Consider the following 23196-nt stretch of genomic DNA (forward strand, 5'->3'; position numbering starts at 1 on the left):
GAGCGGGCGCGCTCTTAACCCCAAAGTGAGGAGGGAAAAAACCTGCCGGGAAGTTTGACGACGGTGTGTGTTTTTCCTCCTTTTCGCCAGCGTCTGAGACAACATTTTTCTCTGCGTAGTCACTCTCGCTGTGTTGCAGCCCACTACCATCTTTTCTCTCTCTCTCCTTTTTATTTTTTAAATCAGTCTTGTTATTAAGCCTCCCCTTTCTGTCTCTGTCTTCTTTATCTTCACCTTTTCTCTCCCTCCCTCTCTCGCTCTCTGCTGGACGCCCCTGTGCCAGTTAACTCACCACAAGCCAGAGGGAGGACCGCAAGAATGCTTAAATCAGCATAATTAGGCCTGTGTGTACTTTAAACACACACGTTTCCCCCAAGCCTGGACCCCTGCCACCCGTACACCGCTGTGTACGCAGCCACGGCCCGTCTCTTTGAGTCAATAAACACAAACATATCAGCAGTCAGCCTCGCACACGTTCGCATAACACACACGCACACACACACACACACACACACACACACACACACACACACACACACACACAAATACATACGTGAGGTGAAAAATGATACTGTATCCCTCTCCCACTAAACTTTCTAGTGAAGCTACCTCCCTCATACAGCTGTCAACCCCCACCCCCCACCCCCAACACACACACACAGCCCAAACCACCATCACCACACTAACACAGTTTGACCCTTCACACTATGTAGCTGAGGGGGAGGACAGTAAATTTAATGTAGGGGTACTGTGCTGAAAAGTTGTATGTTTGTTGAAAAAAAAAATTCCATAAGCAAGCCGGTAAAAATTAAGCGCGAGCATGCACTAAAACAATGGAAGGGGATCGCAGTTGAGTTTGTGGTTTTGTCCCACACACATCTGTATGTGTTTTAGGTTTCACTGGTGCATTAACAAACAACTGCCTCCCAGCAAATCCAGGGTGCCTGGCTGCATATGGGGATTATCAGTAGTCATTACAGACCATTTAATAATAATCAGCACCATCAAAAACGAATCAGTCCAAGCATGTGATATTTGGATGGGCAATATCACTGGCTGAGTGGATCGTATTAGTGAAGATGAGAACTGATTAGGCAGTGTTTGGCATTTCATCTCATTGAAATTATCACACACTGTGAGCAGCTTGTTGTTGTTTCTATCTACTTTTTTTGTGGAGCAAAGTGCTGCTCAACATATCGTTTATTGATGGTGTATCTGCATGTGAGATAAGAGCAATTACAGAGATGACACCTGTGGACTTAGAGTGTCAAAACACTCACCAAAAAAGTTTGAAAGTCAGTGACTAAGGCCTAGTATAAAAGCATCCAATAAAAACATAACACTCCCTCCCTCAGGAGCTCAAACACTCGCAGCTCCTGAAGAAGCTTCAGGTGTAGACGGACACCGCGAGAGAGGCCCGCACTTGCACAAACGCCGCAGCAAACACATCAAAACAAGGAAATCTTGCGAAAATGCGATCAAGAAGAGGAGTGCCGGAACATGAAAGGCCCGGTAGCCTCTCAGCCTGCAGTCTTGTACATTCATTTCCATTCTAAAGATATGCATGGAGAACGAGTAACTCCAGTAAGTGAATATCACTTATGCCACTGGGCTTGGAAGCACACTGGTGTTGCCATGGAGTTTTATATGTCATTAAAGCAAAACATTTTTAACATCACCCGCCTCAAAAACAGATAAATTTTATATGGCCTCAGCTTACTTTCCTCTTGGCGTAACACTCCAGAAAGTGATCAGAACGCCATGCTCTGTCTGCTTAGGAAAATATTTTCTCAGCAGTATTTGATCAAAGTGGTGTGATACTGTTTATATGAGGGTGCACACTGAAAACTAGCCACAAAGAAGCCACTCTGTGTCTTTCTCCCTCTGTCTATCTGTCTGTCCGTCCTGTCTCACACACATGAACACACTCATTTCTGTGTTTGTGCGCTCACACAGCTGTGAATCTTGCACAGGGTTCAACCAAGGTAAAGATATGGTATATTACGCAATGGCTTATAGATTTTTCCACCCCTGGCGTGCTGCCAGCGCTCTCAACGGGAGAGAGACAGAGGAAGAGAGAGAGAGAGAGAGAGAGAGAGAGAGAGAGAGAGAGGATCAGAGAGCAGCACACTGTGTTCCACAAAGTCTGACTCACTAACTGGATTCACTGGCTGCCTCGCTGGGACTGCAGGCCTCTATGACCAGTAGTTACACTGAGGAAACAGGGTTGAACAAAAGCATGTGAGTGTGATTGTGTGTGTTACTTGATAATACTGGCAGTAAAGATTGTTGGTGCTTTTGCTTCAGGTATCACATACAATTATTAGGTCTGGTGAATGTCTCAGCTATCGCTCATACCAGGCGATGTGGACCGCCGCTGCTCTATATTGGTCTGCCTATACCACACACACAGTGTAGGCAAAAAATAAATGACCTTATGTAGTCACTCAACACAGTGGGGTGTCGTGGCTATACAGTCTGCCCTACAGTATGTATTTCCAACAACTACACTACAAGACATTGGAACACTCACATTTTTCATGGGGTGGCACACCAAAACCAAAAGCCATGACTGAATTTCAGGAATTCAATTATGCTGTTGAGGTATATAGCCTAGTTAAAAACTATGTCAGTATGAGAGCTAAAGAATCACATACTGATACACTTTAGTTTCAGTTTTAGTTTTATTTTATAGCTAATATTGCTATAATAATTATCTGATGTCCATAGATTAATACCAGTACAGTGCACATTTTAAGTTCCACAACAATCCTGTCTTATGTATTATGTATCGACATGTTAGGTGATTCATTGTTCTTCAAATAGGCTGGTTGTTCTTTTCCTTAACAGGACAAACATACAGCTTTAATTTGAAGGAGTACATTGATTGTAAAGAACAAAACACTCGTGGGAGACTCGTGGGTATAGAACTAGTTTCATTTAGATATTTGGAGGTGATATTTGGAGTTAAAGAGACCCCACTGAAAATGGCCATGCCAGTTGTTCCCTCAACAAAATGTAGCCTAACTTTGAAGCATAATTTATGCCAACACTGGTTGGTACCAATGGATGCCTTAGATCGTTGCGTTTCACGAGATATCACAACCTAGCTGAAAGAGCGCGCCACCGCCTCAATGTACGCCTCCAATTATTTTTGCCAGGAGGGGCCAGTGCGGGGAGGGCAGTAATTGGCCTCCCACCGCTCCTTGGGGGCGCCACTGTTTAAAGATACAATAAACATATCAAGATATGCTCAGCTTTACACACAGAAAAGTAAGTTACTGCTTGGGCATTTTTTGTTCTAAAAGGACAAAGATATCACATTTTAATGCTTTATATTTGTAAGCAGCATGGAAACATATTTAACGAAGCAAAACAGTCATCAGACTCCAATGTTGTACTGTGAAATTGCACAAATAAATGCCTTTGACGTGAACAACAAAAACTCTAATGTGCATGCATGACAGACATTTCATTGGAGACTACTTCCAAAATGAGACTTGGAAGAGTCAGCAAGAGCAGCTCAATCTGTTTTGAATCAGACGCTCGCCTGTCAGGATGATCAATCCGACTGTTTTCTTGATGTACTTACTGAGTACGTGACATGCATATGTTAATGAAACTTGCGTTCCTCGTATCAGTCTTGTCCATATTCTCCCGCCCGGATTAAGAAGGCAGACATACTGTTCACACGCAAGGCATAGAGATGCATTCACGGAGCCGATTTGGCCTAGATCTTGCACACCGAGGTTTCCCCTACTCTTTTAATTGGGCCCTTGATGCTCGACATAGGGTGTACTTCCTCTAATTAGCTATATCTATAGCGTATGGGAGGGTGTATGAATGCATGCATGTGTAAAATCCTCTTTTGAGCAACTCCAAACTAACTAAGAGCTTTAATTTCACGCTAGGCTGCATTGTCCTATTCAGTGGGGTTACCCCCACAAAAAAGCCTCTGAGAAAATCAAAAAGAGTGAAAAACACACCAACGGGTGACGGAGGAGGGGGATGGAGAAAGACAGAGAGAGAGAGGGAGAGACAAACAACAACAACAACAACAACAACTGAAGCTCATCCTTTAACAATGCAGATCTCTCACTAACCGTTACTTCTCTTTTAAAGGGAGCTAATTGAGGAGGTGGAGGGGGCGGAGGAAGAGGAGCGAGATGAAGGTGAAAGGGAGTCTGTCTCAAGCAGCTGCAGGAAGAACAGTGCTTTGGCTCTTGCATCTTCTCATCCCTCGATTCCTTGTGGGTTCCTCAGGTTTCCACTGTCTGATCATCTCATCACTTGCTGGCAAACTGAGGTCTTTTCACTGTAAATGACTGTAAACTAGTTGTTGCAGCTTTGATTCTCAAACCTGAGAAAAAAATAATAGCAGTTTGGCACAGGGGTGATATGCAATTATCAGTCAATCACACCTAATTCTTACCCCCTCGCCAAAAATTCAATTATATGTGGCAGTGAGCATTGCATCAACAAGCTCTGCAGAATAATCGCATGTATTTAGATTTGGAGCACTTTCTACTCTCATGGCAAAAGCTGGCAAAGGCCAAACTGAGAAAGATGTTCTGAGTATCAGCACACTGAAGTGATTCTGACTCTGCTGCTCCTCCACCACATGTCCGTCTATCTGTCTATAACACACGTGAGTGTTCAGTCTGATTTCAGATGAGCGCATGTGTGTGTGCCCGCATGTACATGTGTGTGCCGTATGGCTCGGGAAACAACTATATCACAGACCAACATAAGACCGCTATAGGCGCTGCCTGCTTTCACTGGCCACAGATCAGCCTAAACCTAATCCACACTAGGAGGCAGAGGACAAGGAGGGTGGGCATAGGGGGGGTTACACATTTTCACATGGACACAGACATATCGGACACACACACACACACACACCCCCATCCATCCAGGGGACAACCACCTATTACCCTGTTGTGCCAATTGCCTCAGTTAAGCATGATAAATCCATTTTCTCTGGGCGGTCAGGAAGACTGCACAGATAAGGGATGAGCAGAGCACCACAGTGCTGGATTTAACTCACCTCCAAGACAGATTCACACAAACAGAAGCACGCACACAAGCACAGGAGGATCGTGTGCAAGCTATCTCAGGGTTTTGCTCGAGGCCTTATACAGGCTCTTCCACAGCAAATTTTTAAAAACGCTACAAACAAAAGTCAATATTTTTATTTGTGTGCTCACTTAACAAACACGATGCTCAATCTGTGATTTAAAACATTTGAACTAAAGGTCAACTTGATTTAAGATTTTTAAAAACCTCGAGAGTCAACACATCCCCCACAAAAATTCAAGTACATTTTTATCTCTGTCCATGTAATCTAAATTTATTCAGCCACTGTCTTAACTGACATGGACATGTTGTGCCATTTCCCACTTCCCTGCACTCCTTCCTCCGTCCCATCCTTCCGTCCCTGCCTACCAGCTCTCACTCCGGGCCAAGCAGTGTAAGGTGGACCTGGTCTGCCTCCAGCAGAAAGGATGAATAAGTAAAAAGAACACAATGTACCCCTGGGTTCTGCCTGCAACCCACTGCCGGCCTGCCTGCCTGTCGTCCTGGCACAGTTGGCAGGACACTTTTACCCTGCCTACCGTCCACTACAGCAAACCTATTCTCCGCTGCCCTGTGCTCTGCCTCCCAACTAGCTCTGTGTGAGCAGGAACAGTGTGTGTGTGAGTGTGTTAGTGTGTTTGTGTGTGTGTGTGTGGTGCAAAGTGATGCCGGCAAGGCTTGGTATGTTACCAGATCATGCAGGCCCACCTCGGCTTACACCAGCATCGCGGCCGTCACCGTCCGGTCCCAGTGAAACCAGAACCGAAGGCTGACGCAGAAGACCCATCAGCCCAAAACGGGGCAGGAGTAAGAGACACACACACACCTACTGTACACGTGCACACACACACAGCTGAAGGCCTGGTGTGGATGTAGGCCTTAAATGTGACTTTTTTCATAAATAGACTTTGGTGTGTGAAAACGGAAAGACGAAATAGAACCAAATTTGACTTACAGAAAGTTAAGTTAAATTTTGAAGATACATGGAATAATATATAGAATATGCTTGCCTGGGCTCTGCACATAATGCCGCACAGACTTTATGCTCCTCCATATGCACTAAATCACAATCACAAACACAGTTTTGTTGAGATGATAAGTGCCTTTATCTCCGTCACCAAAGATACTGACTACAAAATCTCCCCATTTTCTTCTGTTGCTACGCTATATGGCATGGCTACAGTATGTATGGCTTTGACTGCATGCTTTCAAGTGCTTTGCCAATCTGCACGGCTGAGTGAATTTCAAGGACTCATTTGATCTCCAAATCTAAAAAAAAAAAAAAAAAAAAACACTTTAGAACTGCAAATAATTGGACTTGAAGTAGCGCATGAGCAAGAATCCAGCAAGCAAATAAAACTTTTTTTGCGTGTGATCTGCGCGGGAAAATAGTTAAACAATCTCCCGCGCAGTGTTGAACATCTCTCGAGTTCGCAGCACAGCTTTTTTTTTTTCTCCGAAAGTTGGCAAGTTGTTAGACGCACTGTATATTAAGCAGTCCACATCTCATTTGGATAAGCGGGACTTAACTGGAGACTGAAATAATTGATTTCAAAACGCAGCACATAAAAGTTTTAATTAACGACGCCTCCACGACCTTCAAACCGCATTAAAACTTTATGCAAATGCATTTCCGTCACATGGATGTGAGACAATGCCACGCAGCTCCTAAAAAAAACTCCCGGTGCTGTTTGGCAAGTATATGTGCACCACTTTTTGGCTGATCGGGTCCGTCACCTACCAGGCCATTCCAGCAAAGCTTTTATCAGCATTAATAATACATTGTAGATTGTTTACACCAGTTTTGCATGTTTTCTGTGATTTGTGAATTATTTACATGACTGGGGTTGAAGAGCCCTCTTAATGGGTTAGTATGGGTACAAGTAGCCTACATAATGCAATCAGTACAGTTCATGCATGTGTGTGCCTGGGTGAGGACACAGACACACAGACACACAGATACAGACACACACACACACACAAAGAAACAACAAACAATCCCGCTGCAACAAACCACAGATCATTAAAACAGGCGATTAAAGCGAATAAAAGGCGGATGTTGGAGCCAAGTTTAAATTACAGGTGTGAAACGGAGAGGTGTCACGTGTCTCCTCAAGTAGGATGCACGGACGTTTTTCCAAGTGAATTTATTTTGACTGCTTTAATATCTTTCAGCTGCGTTAATATCCTCCAAATACACGAGTTCTCGAGGAGATATGAGAGAATGCAAACAAATCAGCTGCGCTTGATATCCATCAGCAGGGCCGGGAGACGCAATAACAGCAGCCTAAGCAGATCAATATGTATCGCGCATATGGGCAGCACGCGTCCATGCGGCGCTCGTGCGAGAGGATCTGCTGCCAATTAATTTTAATTAATGGAAAGAAAGAGGAAACTCGATGCGGACCTCTGCCTCATACCACCAGGCTTGGAAAATTATCTGTGCTAAATATGCAGTAGGGCTTGTTGGACTTATTTTACGGAGCAAATCAAATAGACTATTGATTAGAAAAATGTCTCTCTCACTGTGTAGAACTCACAGACGCCAGAAAAGTCAAGAGGGAATAAAAAGGAACAGAAATGGAAAAAGGCAGAAGGATTTTTAAGCAACGTAAATGATTCTGATGCAGCCACGGCTCCTGACCTTACAGAAGGCAAATTAAAAAAAAAAAAAAAAAAAAAAAAAAAAAAAGATTTTGCTTTAGCAGTTCTCTTGTTTCTAACAACTAGCCTATATATAATCAGAAGAAGGAAAAAAACATAGTGAGGTTTGGTCAGAAGGCCTGAAATAACACTGAGAAGGAATCCTGCGTGTTTTCCACGGAGCCTGTCAAATCTATTGAAGGAACGGAATACATTTTCTGCATTTTCACACAGCATACATAATCTAAAAAATATATGTAGCCTAGTAGAAAAATATGAATATTATAATATCCCACAGCATTGCAAAAGAGCATAACTCTGTAAAGGAGAGGAGGGCGGCAGGCCGTGACCTCCCTGCAACACTGAAACATTACAGGCCTGGAGCTAAACAGCTGGGACTTGTTAATGCAAAAATCATTTCACAATGTAAATGAATGCGTAAAAAATTATAATGCATAAGCCTGATTATTTAGTCTCTTGCACTGTAGCTTATAACTCCTGACTAACGAAAGCTCTTGACCTCAGAAAAAACACCCTGCCTTCTGACAAATACTGCTCTTAAAAGGTCGTATTCAGCTTGATCCTTGAAAGGAAGCTTAATGGTAAAATAGTGAAACATTAAATTAACTTTTAACCCACTGTTTGATGTGATAAGCCGGGTGGCAGGGAGAAAAGCGGGCTTGCGGCGGCCTGAAGCTGAGGCTAGGCGCGCCTGCAGCTCTCATCTGTTAACTCTGCAGTGACTACACTAAATGTCTCCGTGTGTCAACTGCTTAAACGATCACTTCACATGTGAACCCATGAACAGCACTAAAAACACAGCGCTGCAAGAAAAACAAAAAAAGGTCATTTAAGACTTGACCTTTGCTGTTGTGAGCTGTTTTTTTCACAGATAAAACTATTTACACACTGAATCAACTCATATTCAGCACATGTAGAAAATATCCTCACTGTGATGAAATAAGTCAGCAATTAATAAACAACAGGCCTGCGTATATCTCACTTGTATCAAAAAAGCGTAAAGGATAAGCTGGCACAGTATTTTCATTGTGTAGGCATTAATCATTTAAAGATTATGTCTAGTAATAAGTATAATATATCTAAAGTGTGTTTCCAGTCTTTGAGCTGATATAAAGATAAACTTATTTCAGTACAGAGCCAGAAGTGCGCACATGGAGATGAGGCCGGAAAGGTCAAAACTGAGCCTATCATTGTGCATTTAATTACAAAAACAAGAGCTGCACATTCAAAGAGGATATCTTAATTACATAATATATTTACCACATTATTTTAAGACAAGTAAAACAAAAAGTAGCACTTAATGACTTGTATATAACTTTAAACTGAGCCGTTACCCCAAACAGCCTTTGAAATTAAAGCGAGATTTCCTTTGGAGTGAGCAGTGAGTGGAAAGCTCCACTCTGTGCTCTCTTTAATGCAATACTGTAATATATGGGTAACTGAGATAAATAACATACAGCAGCTCCATTGCTTCTTTGAAGGTCAACTGCATTTTGGGATTAATCAAACTGCAACCATGCGGCCCGGACTCACAACACACGCCCACCCTCCTCTGTGTCACCTTCGGGATGCATCACAAAAGTAAGTTTTATTTCAAAAAGAAGCTGCTGAAGTGGACTCAGCTTAATGAGGGACAGCTGTGAATGCGGTGACCCTAAAGGCCCCCAGCCGACCGCGGCTGTAGACCGGCAGACCTCCGTTAACAGCCGCAAGTCAGGAGCCCTCCCTCGTATCAAAACTAAAGTGCCCCGCATCTCAACGAGCCGCATTAAAACTCGATTCGCGCTTTATTAGAGTTGTCGATAAAGCCGATTAATGCCTCAGGGTGGCTGTAATTAGTCACCAACTGTCAGGGCACCGAGCCCTTCTTCCCCTTTCTCCAACCTCCGTTTTATATAAAATAGATTTGGGAGAAGCGCCATTTTCTCTCCAAACCATGCGCAATCAGACGCACAAGAAAGCCCGTTGGAGGAGTGCCATTAAAAAAGAAAGGGGGAGAGAGGGAGCGCGAGAGAGGGAGAGAGAGAGGGAGGTTAAACACTATCGGGGAAAAGAGAGCAGAGCTGGAAAAAAAGGTCCTTAAAACGCAACAAATGACAAGCAGCAGGAGCAGCAGCACGGCACGACAACACAACACTGTACAGTAGAAACAAACCGGAGGCGCACCATACCGGAAAAAAAAGCAAAGCAAGAGGAGCATGGAAAAACGGCGATTTTTTTCATACCTGTGTCAAGCAGTAAGGGGAGTACATGGTTGTGTCTAGAGATGAAAATTGGAGTTGTTGATAATAAAGTTGGATGGAGGTTCGCTGCGGTGCCGCATTGCAAAGCCGCTGTGGCTCAGTCCAGGCTGTAACCCCGCCTCACTCACAGTGAAAGCTCCGCAATAACTTTAGGGGAAAGTTTCTGCTGCTCTCTCTCCCTCCCTCCCTCCCTCTTGCTCTCTAGCTCTACCTCTCTCTCTCCCTCCCCGCTTCTCTTTCGGATCGACACAAACCCAACTGTATTTAAAATTATCAGCCACCTTTTTTATTCTTCTTTTAAAAAAAAAAAAAAAAAAAAAAATAGAATCAGTGTTTCGCTGAGACCCCAGAGAGGAATCGCACGAGACACGGTATCCCTACAGTGCTGTAGGGGCTTAGTGCGCATGTGGTGCTCAGTGGTGAGTTCAGTCACCTCGTCGTGTTTTATGGTATTTTATTAAAATTCCTATGGAATATCTGTCATATGTCTGTCATATTTCCACCTGGACTTGAAGTTCTGCAGGCGCATCTGTATCTATCCTAAAAATCCATTGCAAGATTTACAGTTGGGTTTTTGATTTTTGTTTGTTTTTTTTGCGAGGGAATGACTGTTCTGTGCTTTCCCTCTCTTGTAAGAAACATTCAGTCATAATGTTGCCGCGTTTTTACTTAATCTGGTGTTAATATGACAACAACTACATCTCTATCTATTTATCCATCCATCTGTCCATCTATCTATCTGGGGATAAATAAGAAAATCAAGCTCTAGTTTAGACAAATTAAACAAAGAGTCAGTTAACATTTTTGCCTTACACCTGTCAGTGGTGAGTTAACAGGGACTTTATGATATTTATCTTATTGTTTATATTATTTATGCTCTTGTTATTCACTTAATATTCCAGTGACCTTGCTAAATTGTTATGTTTAGCTATATTTTTGACTTTGTATAATAAATCAAGTCTGAAGTGTGAGTGCAGAGCAAACACAAATGACTGAGAAGGCAGATTTCCTCAAAAGTTTCTATTTTCAACTTCCATATCCTTTTGCTGCTGCACAAAATGCAGAAGCAAACCCAAGTGGGACCAAAATAGAAGCGAAAGGTTTGAAATTTACAACTTAGATTTCGCTGTCAGCCCGTCGGCCCGAGGGGTGACACAAAGCTTTCCACACACAGTAAACTAATTCAAGTGTCTTAAGTGGAAGAGGCCCCCGTATTCTTAACTTGAGTATTTGTTACTGTGAATTAGAAAAGTGTGTGATGGAGAGAGTGTCTGAGGCAGCTGAAACATCAGCCCGAATGTGGGCAAAACTTATTTGTGTTTAGTTTGTTTTACAAGGTGTGACGGCGGGATTTGAGGCCCGACTCTGTCAGCTTCACTTTGGCTGAGGACAGTCATAGCTGTGCAGTTTAAAGTGAGAGACTCCTCATCTAAAATTTATTACCAACATGTATAAAAGCATTCTTAATATAGGAGCCTCCTTGAATGCCCTCAGTGAACTAAAGCCAAAGTTATTACAGCAAGTTGTAAATTTACTGTGTGAAAGATTGTGATTTATTCAGCCGAATACCTCTGAGATTCCTGTTTCTCTCCTTTTTAACCCACCCCAAGTCATATCCTTGTGCACTGCATATGTATACGGAGACAAAAGATACCTGGACTTGGACAAAGTGGTCTAAACCAGTTTCATTGTGACTCCTATTGTATGGAAGCGATACACTCTGTTTCTAATCAGGCTTGGCTTTATCCTTGCCCGCTCCCTGCTCCTCAGCCTAATCAAACTCATATATGCAGGCAGAGTGCCTGCAATTATACATAAGCCCCTGCCTTGTGCATGTGTGTGAGTGAGTGTTTGGAAGTGTGTGTGTGTGTGTGTGCCTATGTGTGAATACAATTCTGCATGTGCGTATGTCTGTAAGTCTTACACAACGTGTGTGTGTGTTTGTGTGTGTGTGTGTGCAAGGGTGCGGTTTCGGGGGGTTGAAGTCACCCCTGCGCTCGAATGCCAAGTTTTTCAGGGGGATATGAAGCTGTGCAGCTTTACGAGACCTCAGCCTATGTAGGATACTTAGACACTCACACCACAGACACACATGCACATAATGTACAGTATATACACACGTACACACACGTATACAACCACAAATGTCTTGTGGTCAAAGATACGCTGGCACGAGCAACCAGAAAGAGAATTAGATTCAGAAAAAGGAGGGAAAAAAATACAAAATAAAAGTGCAAGAAAGTGGAGCATATTGAGGTGCAGTCTATTCCTTTCCCATAGTCTCTCCTCTTTCCAAACCACACCCCACCACGGCACAGGCCCAAACCCCAAAGCCTTTGTGTGCTCCCTCGCTTTCCCTCTTTCTCTTTCTGTCCACCCCGTTTTCTATTTCTCGGTGGTTCTTTTTAGTGACCTTATTCCTCCTTTGCTATCTTATAATCTTTTGCTGTTCCCTCTCTCTTTCTGCCGTCTTAATCACACACGCTGTCCCTTTCGTCCGTCTGACTTTACTGGCCGTCTTTGTCTCTGGCTGCAGTCTGGGCCGAGACATCCATCTCAGTATTCAACACAGGCAACTTGGCTGTAACAAACAAACTATAGCAACCACAGGAGTTACAAAACACTGGCGCTCAGGTTTTCCTTCCAAACTCTCTCTCTCTCTCTCTCTCTCTCTCTCTCTCTCTCTCTCTCTCTCTCTCTCTCTCTCTCTCTCTCTCTCTCTCTCTCTGCCCGTGATCAAACAGTCCCGTCCGGCCATCACCTATGAGAGCCCCTCGAGCGTGCAGAGTTCTCGTGGTTTCTGAGACTCCGCTTGCCATTAAAAAGCACACGAGAAAACCATATGGTGTGTCTAAAGTTAGCATGTTGTGGTCTCCCATTGACACACGGCACTATCCATATACTTGCTGTTTACCATTGCCTGTGGCTAGGCCATTAAATATTGAAAGTGATGTAGCATACTGATACTGCCATTAGCATGCTAAATGTGTGAGACAGGTGGTTGAGGCCGCCTTTCAAAAGGCAGGAAATATGTGAACGGAAAATGTGTGTAACTGTACCGTTTACTACGCCGTACAGTGTAAATATTGTTTGAGTAAGCTGTTTATGTGTGCTCTGGGAGGGAGCACGCCAGTCAAATGCATACAGGCATATGCAGTCAGAAAGAAATGGCTGACTGGCCGTTATGGCTAACAAGCATATCATACACAGTGTGGATCCCTGAGACTCTTTGGATCTGTTTGCAATCTGAGTGTGTGTGCAGAGCAATGTGTTACGCCTGCTGCTTTTTATGTGTTTACTGTGTGCAATGGCTGCATATGCGTTTTGCCTCCGACCGGTTTGGATTACTGCATTTCGGCCGCGTTTGTATTCAACAGGAAGCAAACGTACAGATTTATTTCTCTCGTCTCATGTCATTTCTTAATTGAAACGCTGAATTCAACATGTCAGATTATAGCGTGCAGGCCAAAGGGGCAGTTTTCCAGGCAGTCAAACAGTTAGCTGTAAACCTGGAAGATGATGTGCTGTTTTAACAAATATATGAAAGACAGGCATAGGTGTAGATTAAAGGGGGTTGCAAGGGACACGTACCCCTCAATATTTAGCGCACAATGCTTTTGCCCCCCCCCCAATAAAAACATGTAAGTAGCAGAGGACTTATTTACGCAGAATTAAAGACATTTACACCCTGAACTGATTCAGAAAAAGCCCAAATTGGTGTAGAAAAATTAACCAGAGTGCAAAAAATTAAATGTCTTTTGGTGAGGACCCACAAATGCCCCATTTTATATGTCAAACATCTTGCATTATATTTTGTTTAATCCGCTGTTGGTTTTGTCTTCCACTTGAGGAGCATGTGTCTCTGCGACAAACTACGGCCACCATAAATGAAACCTCGTAAAAAAAAAAAGAAAAAATACAAGTCACAGAAAAGTTGACATTTTGAGGAAATACAGTGTTTTTGCAGGGCACTGTTGCCGCACATGTCAGCACGGCCGACAGATGTGTTCAGGACGTGCATGATGACATGTGGGAGATTTAACAGGAAGTGAATATATGAGCATGCTAACGGGCAGAATGTCAACCCTCAAAAATATGTGTGTGTATTTCCTGGACACATTAACCCCAAAGCCTCCAATTCAAGATCTGAAGAATGAAGATGATGTAGTGGTTAACATCCCCATAGTGATGTCTGACTGTAAAAAATAAATTCTGCAACAATGCTCTGATGAGTCTTTTGTACTCTGAACGCCCTCCTCCTCTCAACTGCGACAAATCTTCATAAAAGGGAAAAAGAGATTATTTTTAATGGAGCGGGCTTGTTTGTGTGTCCAGGGAATAAATCCTGGGACATCAACATGACAGGGGCAGATGTAGAGGGCTTGTAGTGTGTGTGTATGTGTGTGTGTGTGTGTGTGTGTGTGTGTGTGTATTTACCCTATATGTATCAGACACAAGGAAACATTCAGGCATCCCTGGGCCTCTAGCAGGATCGTCGTTTACCAGGTAGGTGTCAGTAGCCTAAAAGAAACAACAAAAAAAAGGTTATTTGATTAAACTTTTATCATTTTAGAAGGACAGTGATTTTGTCAAAATATAAACAACTCCTTTAGGAAGCAGATCTTGAGCTGTTTTGGCACTAAGGCACCACAAGTTCCAGCATTTGCTTATTTGCTGCTTGAACCTGTTGCTTTGTATGAGGTTCCAAGAAGAAGGATAAACTTGCAATATATGAAAACATTTAAATCTTTGAACATTAAATCTGATGTTTGTTGTTCCTAAACAAACATTAAGCTGCACTGGCCCTAAGAAATAATACTTAAAAACAATTCTGACACTATGTGAAAATCCAGGAGGACATTTGTGACCAGTCGTGTCCTGAAATCACCAGGACCAAACATTCATTTTCTTGCTTCCCCTTTGTAAGACAATCCTAAAATGCACCTGTACCATACAGGACAACACAGTGTTATAACCCCTGCCGGTGTCATTTCTCCACAGAAAGCACAGCACCCACTAACAACTCTTACACTATACATCCCCAGCCAGACTGTCTGTAAGTACCAGCATGCATGCATGCATGTGTGTGTAAGTGTGCATCCAGGGAGCTTCATTTGTATTCTAAGTCAAGCAGGCAGGCAGGCAGGGTTCTGGCAGGGCCCGGAGCTGTGAAATGGGCTCTCCTTGCAGTTCTGCCGTTGATTGGATCAACCTATCCCACTCTACTTAGCCGAAGGGAGCCCAAATCCCACAGCCGCTGTGCCGTTCTGTGAAATCCTATTTCATTTCACAACTTTAACGGATAAAAAGAGCGTGCACACGCTGGCTTGTGCCAGCCCGAGACCCCATGCCACATTTATTTAGCTGAACAGGAGCAGACAGAAAACAGTGTATTTGCTGTGTGGAAACATTTTCAATGCACGCACATATAGTCTCACCCCTCCTGAAAATATAATCACCTGCGCGTATGTATGCATTTTTTTTTTTCCACGCCCATGTGCTCCCGGCCTCGCACACAGCAACACACACACATCAACGCACACGTGCATGCCACTTACGCAGACACACAGACACAAACCCCATAATAAGAGCCAGACATTGGCAGACCACACAGCCCTGAGTTGTGGTGAAAACAAAGGCTATTCATATCCTTCGCAATGAGAGGTCTGTGCAGCTAACTCTCTTTCTCCCTCTCTCCCCCGTCTCTCCCCTCAGCTTTTTATTACAGATAATCTGCACTCGCAAACCTTCCATTTTTCTGCAATTGTGCGATTTCTAATCATCTTTATTAGTCCATAAACATGTTTTTTTTATTTTTAGTCTCTTTTTATAGCCAAGGCCTCCAGCTCCTTAAGGGGGCAACACAGTGCCCATTGTTGAGTCTCAAGGAGAGGATGAAGCCAGGAACGGAGTGAGAGAGGCCTGCTGATAAGGCTGCAAAGCATTATGGGAATGGAGTAGCAGAGTTTCCTCAGATGCACACACACATACATGCTGATGCACAAACAAATGCACACACAAGACAAAATGCAATCACTCAAAGTCTGCCAGGCCACATGTGTCTGATAATGAGACGAGGCATCTGATTGGCCGGCGCTCAGAATAATGGCCTGGATCCACGGCACCTGTGTGGGGATCCGCACCAGCACGAGCCGGCTGACTACCGGCGAGCGGCCCACAATGCATCAGGTGTGCTGGAGCTTTTGCGATTGGCTGTGCTTGGCCAGAAACAAGGTCAGGTGCACTAGCAAGACTCCTCTGATTGGCTGAGCCGGACCCAAAAAGCTGCGGGTGGGAAAAGAAGTGTTTTCATTGGCTGCCGCTGCCTCATTCTGCTGGTGAATGGGTGTCTGGGAGGATGGCACTGGGACAACTGGTTTAACTGGGAGTGTGTGAGGACACATACGGGCTATTTTAGAATATCTTTGTACATTATGTCGCCCTTCATACGCAGAGAATCTCAAAATTACTTATTCTTTGTAACAATTTAGAACAATCTAAAATACACACAAAAAGCAACTGCAGTGCAACAATAGATCATTTGCTCTCATTTCACATTAACCGACCGACAAAGAGGAATTTAAATGCCCTCTTTATGTCGTCAGCCAAGGAAACAGGTGTTGATGAACCTCAATCCCATTGTGCAACAGTGAATAACATGAAGCTAATGAATAGGCTAAGCTCTGTACCTGCCACTGGGGAGGCCAGAACATACTGACTCCCTTTGTAGTAAACCCCAAAAAAACTCCAGGCCCCCAAACACTCTCTCCTGCAGCAGTGTATGAATTATATATCGTACTATATATATAGAGCATATGCCCAGCCCATATGGCCAGCCCTGAGCGAAAAAATCTCAAAGCCCTCCTTAATTAACATTTTAGAGGGAAGATTCGGAGGCGGGAGATTGAGTCAGTGACCTATTTGGAGTCCATCATCGCCCAATGCAAATGTGTTAATTGAGACAGATTTTCCCACTCCACAAATATGTGGAGTAGGGGATGCGATGGAGGATTTATTTTTTTTTTGTCTGAGCCATCTGATCTTAGGTAGGGATATAGGATGTGTTTAAAATGGCCTTTCCTGCTGCCGCCACTGACAAAAGAAGACACTTCTCTTTCACTCTCTCCCTCACCCTCTCACATAGTATTTCCTTGGCTGGCTGGCTCTCTATCTCTCTCTCTCTCTCTTTCTCTCTCTCTCTGGGTATATGTGTTGACGACCATATGGCCAAATTCTTTGGAGGTGAGATCTCCGAAACCTGCTCACATGCTCATGCGCACACATGTACACTCACACACACTCACACACACACACACACACACACACAAACCTCCACAGAGCTTTGTGTATGAAAGGCCCTGATGGTGGAATTTGTTCTCAGATGGCTCCATTTTAAAGCACATGAATGGCAACATATCAATGATCCTCCTCTCTGTCTCTCTGCATCTCACATTTGCAGTTACACACGCACACAGACACACACAAACACACATTCGCCACCTACACACCAAAAAACTTACACCGCTCACACACCTGGTGCAGTCCTCTCCTCATTTCCAGAAAGTATTTATTCTGGCTGCTGCACAATCGTCAACCACTGGCACTATCGCCGCTGTCAGTCCATCTTTTAAAAACCATAATTATTATCACCACCATTGTGTCTTATCATCATGATTTGGTGGCTGAAAATAACACTGCCAAGTTTAAGGCACAGGATGAAAATGTGTGTGGGGGGGGGGGGGGGGGGATAGGGAGAGAGAAGGAGAGAGTCCAGCCAACCTGCATGAGATGGCAACCACTTCAAAGACGCCGGGCCGCACCGGCGATCTGTTCCACGGTGTGTGAGGGGTGTATGAAAGGCAGAAATGGCCGCCGTGTGAGTCCCTGCCAAAGCTACCTCGGGGAGAAATGTTGGAAAAATACGATTTTTCACACAGCCATCTCAGGGGGGGTGAAGGGAAAAACGGGGAGAATGAGAGAGAAGATGAGAAACTGAGGGGCCGCATTAAAAAAAAAGGATAGATGGATGGCTGAGCAGAGTGGGGCTAATTATTTCACTCCACTTGCGGGTCCTGAAGGTTTTGTTGGGTCAGAAGTACAGCCAAGATGCAGTGCTGAAGATTGCATTTGGCTTAATTGTGCAGTTGTGTTTTACACAATAGTAAACGGTGGGATTCTGGATAAGGCATGAGGCACACGGCGTGAACAGTTTCTGTTAAGGAGGCCTGACTGCAGGAGGGAGCAGAATAAAATTATTTCAGATGACTTAGGCAAGAAAACATTCGTCTTATGCCGGAAATTCAACCTTAATGTGGCTGTGCTACCAATCAAAGGTGCTCAATTCATTTGGGTGAGGTTAACATTTTTGGATGCCTGAGTAATGAACAAAAAACTATGCCAGCCTTAACAATAGCTGTCCTGACTCCATGTAAAAAAAATTCATCATTTCACCAAAACTGTTACGGTGAAACAAGTTTGAACAGGGCGCACACTGTGTGACACACCCCAAGATTCTCTTGGCCTGGCACCTCGCCTGTCAACTACTGATCTTGCTCGACAGGCTGGCCTTTAGATAAACACCGCACCAAATGTAACACTGAACTTCCCGGCCTGCAACATTTTCGCTGCCACACTGCTCGCACCGTACGCCACCTCTGTACACTAAGTAACCCAATGCCACTGGCACCCCTCTTCCTACATGGATCCTTATTCATGCTTTTTTTAATGGCCTGAACCACACTCAGTTAAGGCCTCGCCGCACGGGCTATGTGAATTTAACAATGAGGTGTGGGCTGGTATACAATCAGCCCTTTGTGTCACACAAGGACTGATCCATGGGGAGATTTTCTTGTGGTTATGGTTCTAATACAGCAGAGTTTACCACAAAGACCGGGAAGCATAGAGTTACATTACAACACACATACACATACACACACACCGTGTATGACTCAATGAGGCAGCGCGTTGAGCTCCTTTCAAATGTCTCACCCACTTCCAACTCAACTGAAATGATACTCTAAAAATTTATTTAATAACATGGTACGGTTCACGCCCACCTCCCAGCTTGGCACCAATAACAGTCTTGGCTTTGATTTGACTGACAGGTTCTGTGGTTGGCAGGTTTTTTCTCTGCAACAACCGCAGCGCAACCAACTGTGAAATTATAGGCCCACAATCAAAACAAAGTGAGTATTGTAATATCACTGCCAATTATGAGCTATTGTCTAAGTGTTTCGTTCACCTTAAAAAACACAGACATACTGTATAATTGGTCAGCTGACATCACAGCGCACATGTGGCCTGAAATGTGAGCCACTCTGGGCCTGTTTGTGTTGTTGTGTAGGTATGACTGGGTGTCAAATCATCACAAACATTTTTTGGCAGGTGACCCTGTAATAAAGTTATGTAACTGATGAGTATGGATGAAAATATGCATTCACATGAGCGCACAGTGTGTCATTCATCTGAGGGACCGAAATCAAGTTGCTCCTGTAAAGTTGGCTGGTGACAATAAATGAGCAGAGGCGGACTGAATGAAAACTTGTCAGAGATGCTCTGTATAATGTCACTATATGCAGGACACTTCTGTTTATTGTTGATGACACTGAACATCCCCCCCAGACTGAATATGAGATGTTTTCTAATCAATATATATCAAATGTAACAATATACGACTTCATTGTGCCACATGCAATCAATATAATGAATAAACAGCGATAAAATATCCTTGTGCCAGGAGTTTTCAATCGCATAGGCTAGATCAACAAATGCACATATTTTTCTGTAGCGTTTATGATTTATTATTTGTGTTGTCAAGGGGGTTGGGGCACATATGAAACTGAGGGTTTGGGGGTCCTCTGCTAGAAAATTCTGAGCATCAAGCACTTAATTTCTTGCATTCTGGTGATTGTTTATGTACCAATATGTGCCTTTCTGCATCAATTTATGGTTAATTTTGTCAGAATCAAAATTAAAGTGCTCTACTACTTCTTCCATTTTCTTTTTTGGAGGTGGAAGGGTGGACAAATGCACATGTCCTGAATACTGAGGAGGACATGTCCCCCGCACCCCCACCCCCCCGGAAATCTACCTGTGTGTGCTGCGTTTATTATTTTTAATGTATATTTTATTTATTGGTGTGACAGATATTGCAATTTCAAAAACATATCCAGAAAGTGTTTCAGTGTATATAAACCATTTAATTTCTATGTCCTGACCTCAAGGACTATAGAATTGTATTATTTAGTATAGAGTCAAACTGCTTAATCAACTGCAGGAGCCACATTATTGGTGCAATAGCAATACGGTGCTGTATTTTTTTAATTTCTTTTTTGTTTTGAAATTTAAAAAAAAAATCTGATCAGGTGCATACTGTGCTCTTCCCCCTCAAAGTGTTCTGTTTCTATATTTCTACAACTTCCGATCATTACCTCAGAATACTTAAACAGGTCTTTGGGAAACCAAAAGCTCAACAGATCAACCCTGTGAGCTACAGTATGTTATATAATCCACCTCAACAGTAATCTCTTGGAGTGATAATGAAGATCAATTATAATGTAGGTCACAATTTTAGGCCATTATAATTATAATTTGAGGTCATTATAATTCAAAGGCTTTGAACTGCAGCATGGCAGAGACTCTTTAATGTCAAGGAATCTTTTGCTAGACAGTAATCATCTGAGAAAACTGCAATAAAAACTGATAGTGAAAAATAATATTTATTTCTCTAAATGCTGCAGGGTTTAAAACTATAATTAGATCATCACCCGACCAGCTGAGAGTCTTCCTTTTGATTTTCTGCTCAACATTAAATGCTGTACGGAGGTGCTGCTATTCATGCGTTCGCACTTGTCCTGGGGGCACAAAGACGGTCTGTGTGTCACTTCACCTCCCCACCCCCTTGTAGTCGCTATAAAGTGTCATCAACTACGCAAATGAAGTGCCCATTGATAAAAAAAAAAAAAAAAAAAAACCAGCAGCCGTCTCAGACAGATAACACACAGCCCGTTTGGAGAACGGTGCAACCCTCCTGCGCCACACGGACATATATAGGATGCTTAAAGAATATCATAATAATAATAATAATAATATTGATGATGATGCACACCCCCCATATGTGGTGTCTATATGCTGGGCTTTTCAGATCTCCGCAGTCTGCGGTCGCATGTGTGTTTTATTCTGTTTGATCTGAGCTGCGCAGGAAGATCAGCCTCCACTTTGTCAAATCTGTATTTACTGGGCCACTCAAACGCCTCTGCAAACAATTCAGCCTGCACAATGTTAACCCATCAGTGAGGCTAAATCTGTTTAAATTGGGAAAAAAAGATGTTTTACATTACATCCGAGATATCATTATAACAGCGTTTAGGGAATTTAAAAAAAAAAAAAATACGCGCAAGGGAGACCGAGAAAAGTGAAGTTCATAAAAAATGCTTGACATTTTTTTGTTATAAAATATGGAGATGCATTGAAAGACATCACTGTAGTTGTGCAAGTGATATAGGACAATAAGCATATTACAGTATTGACGAAATGTGGTTAATTCGTGTGAGTTTAGATGCTTCACAATTATCAAAATTGGCAGGCAAGCAAGGTGATGATACACATAACACACACATATTCTCTCTCTCTCTCTCTCTCACACACACATACACACACACACACACACACACACACACACACACACACACACACACACACAGGTGCGCTGTATCGTCATCGCTGGCCTCACACTCTCAAGAGCCAAATCTTAGTCGGCGCGTCCAGCACAGGGCTGAGCTTTTACAAAGAAAATAAAAACCTTGAACTAACTGCGGGGATTCGGTGAAACACAAGCAATGTTTGGTTTATGTTCGGTCCTATAGACTTTACCCTATAGACCCAACAGAGGGGAACTATTGAGTTACACAGCACGTACCATTATAGCGTGGGGAGATCTGCCAACCCTCTCAATGCCCCATTTTCCTTTAAAAGTTCAGCTTCCAAAAAAGTGAGAGAGGGAGTGAGGGCTGAGGGAGGAAGACTTGGTCTCTTCGCTGTTGCCGGAAGCAAAAAAAGGACCTTTAAACAAGTCGGCCTTAGGCCCAGATAGAAAAAACACACAGCTCTTTCAAAAGTGGGTCCACTCTGCAAGAGATAGGAGATAAAGAGGACAGCGGCTCCGATCCCTCCGTCTACCGCAGTTTGGCCTCAGATGCGCCCATGTCCAGCAGCAAGAAGTCAGGGAGACGTCTGCGTCAAAGTCCCGAGGTGCGTCCTTCAGCGGCCAAACTTGTCCAGCAGATTGGGAGACGCTCAAAAACTCCCCGCAATAATATTAATAACACGATTAAAAAAATAATGGACGGGAGAGGTGATGCAAAGTAAGTTGTGTTTATATTATTTTTCCGTGTGCAGTCTTTGCAGTCGGGCAAGCTTCTGTCTCCAAAACGTGTCCAAAAGCGGCTGTCTCCCGCGCCGCACGTCCGATCTGTTTTACCCTCGTATCTCTCTCTCTCTCTCTCTCTCCTCTCTCTCTTGTTCCAAACGCACACAAACACACACACACGCGCACACACGCGGAGTAACACACAAACGGGGGGACACCCCTGGTCCCTCGCCGCCTCCTCCTCAAAGCTGACGAGATGAAAGAGCAGCTTGCGTTTTTTGCTTCTTCAGATCGCTACAGCCTCGCCGTTAGCAGAATGCCTGCACAGCGACACGTAGTCGGGTCCGGGCTTCGGCGGGGCTCTGGATGCCTCGGTGCGTAAAATGGAAGCTCTCCGTGCGCTCCGGCGGCGACGACAGATAGCCCGCACTTCCCTCCCCGAAAAAAATATCAGCCACTAAATAGCTCACCTCAGCAGCGTGCGTCCTGTTTACACACACACACATACACACAAATAATAGACGTGGAATTAGGGCAGTTGTTTACAGTGAAGGTGGGGGCCGGTGCTTCAGCCGGCAGCGTCGAACTGGTGAATTATTAGGTGAATTATTAATAAAGCGAGCGGTGTGCAGTCTGTCGCGGAGAGAGCGGAGCGGCCAGGGGAGCAGCTGGGGCTTTAGGAGAATTAGGAGGACCAGGGGCTAAATCACGGACGGCGGGGATTAGGGCTGCACTGGCTCCTACCTACCGCCTGCGTGTACTGTAGGTTTCAAGAGTGGTACTGTGGGCACGACCTGAGCTGCTCCCGAGTTTAATTTCCGTAGTTTTAAATGATACAATCTGGAG

The 23196-nt window shown here is 43.8% G+C and overlaps 1 protein-coding gene across 33 annotated transcripts in view; it reads right to left on the reverse strand.

Annotated features, from left to right (window-relative positions):
- nfixa (nuclear factor I/Xa) overlaps nucleotides 1-22790 on the reverse strand; it is a 119482-nt gene extending 96692 nt beyond the window's left edge. For 19 of the 33 annotated variants that reach the window (XM_033624090.2, XM_078164903.1, XM_078164918.1 and 16 more), the window contains exons 1-2: nucleotides 21901-22785; nucleotides 14421-14504 (exon numbers count right to left, since the gene is read on the reverse strand). In XM_033624090.2, coding sequence (XP_033479981.1) covers nucleotides 14421-14504; nucleotides 21901-21903 — 87 coding nt within the window. In that variant the 5' untranslated portion in view covers nucleotides 21904-22785. Of the gene's footprint in view, nucleotides 1-9965; nucleotides 10175-14420; nucleotides 14505-21900 lie in introns of those variants that run through there. The other 14 variants (XM_078164899.1, XM_078164902.1, XM_078164895.1 and 11 more) reach the window with 5 other exon arrangements.
- Between the last annotated feature and the right edge of the window lie 406 nt (nucleotides 22791-23196).

This window comes from Epinephelus lanceolatus, chromosome 3, assembly GCF_041903045.1.
Source record: "Epinephelus lanceolatus isolate andai-2023 chromosome 3, ASM4190304v1, whole genome shotgun sequence".
Classification (NCBI taxonomy): Eukaryota; Metazoa; Chordata; class Actinopteri; order Perciformes; family Serranidae; genus Epinephelus; species Epinephelus lanceolatus.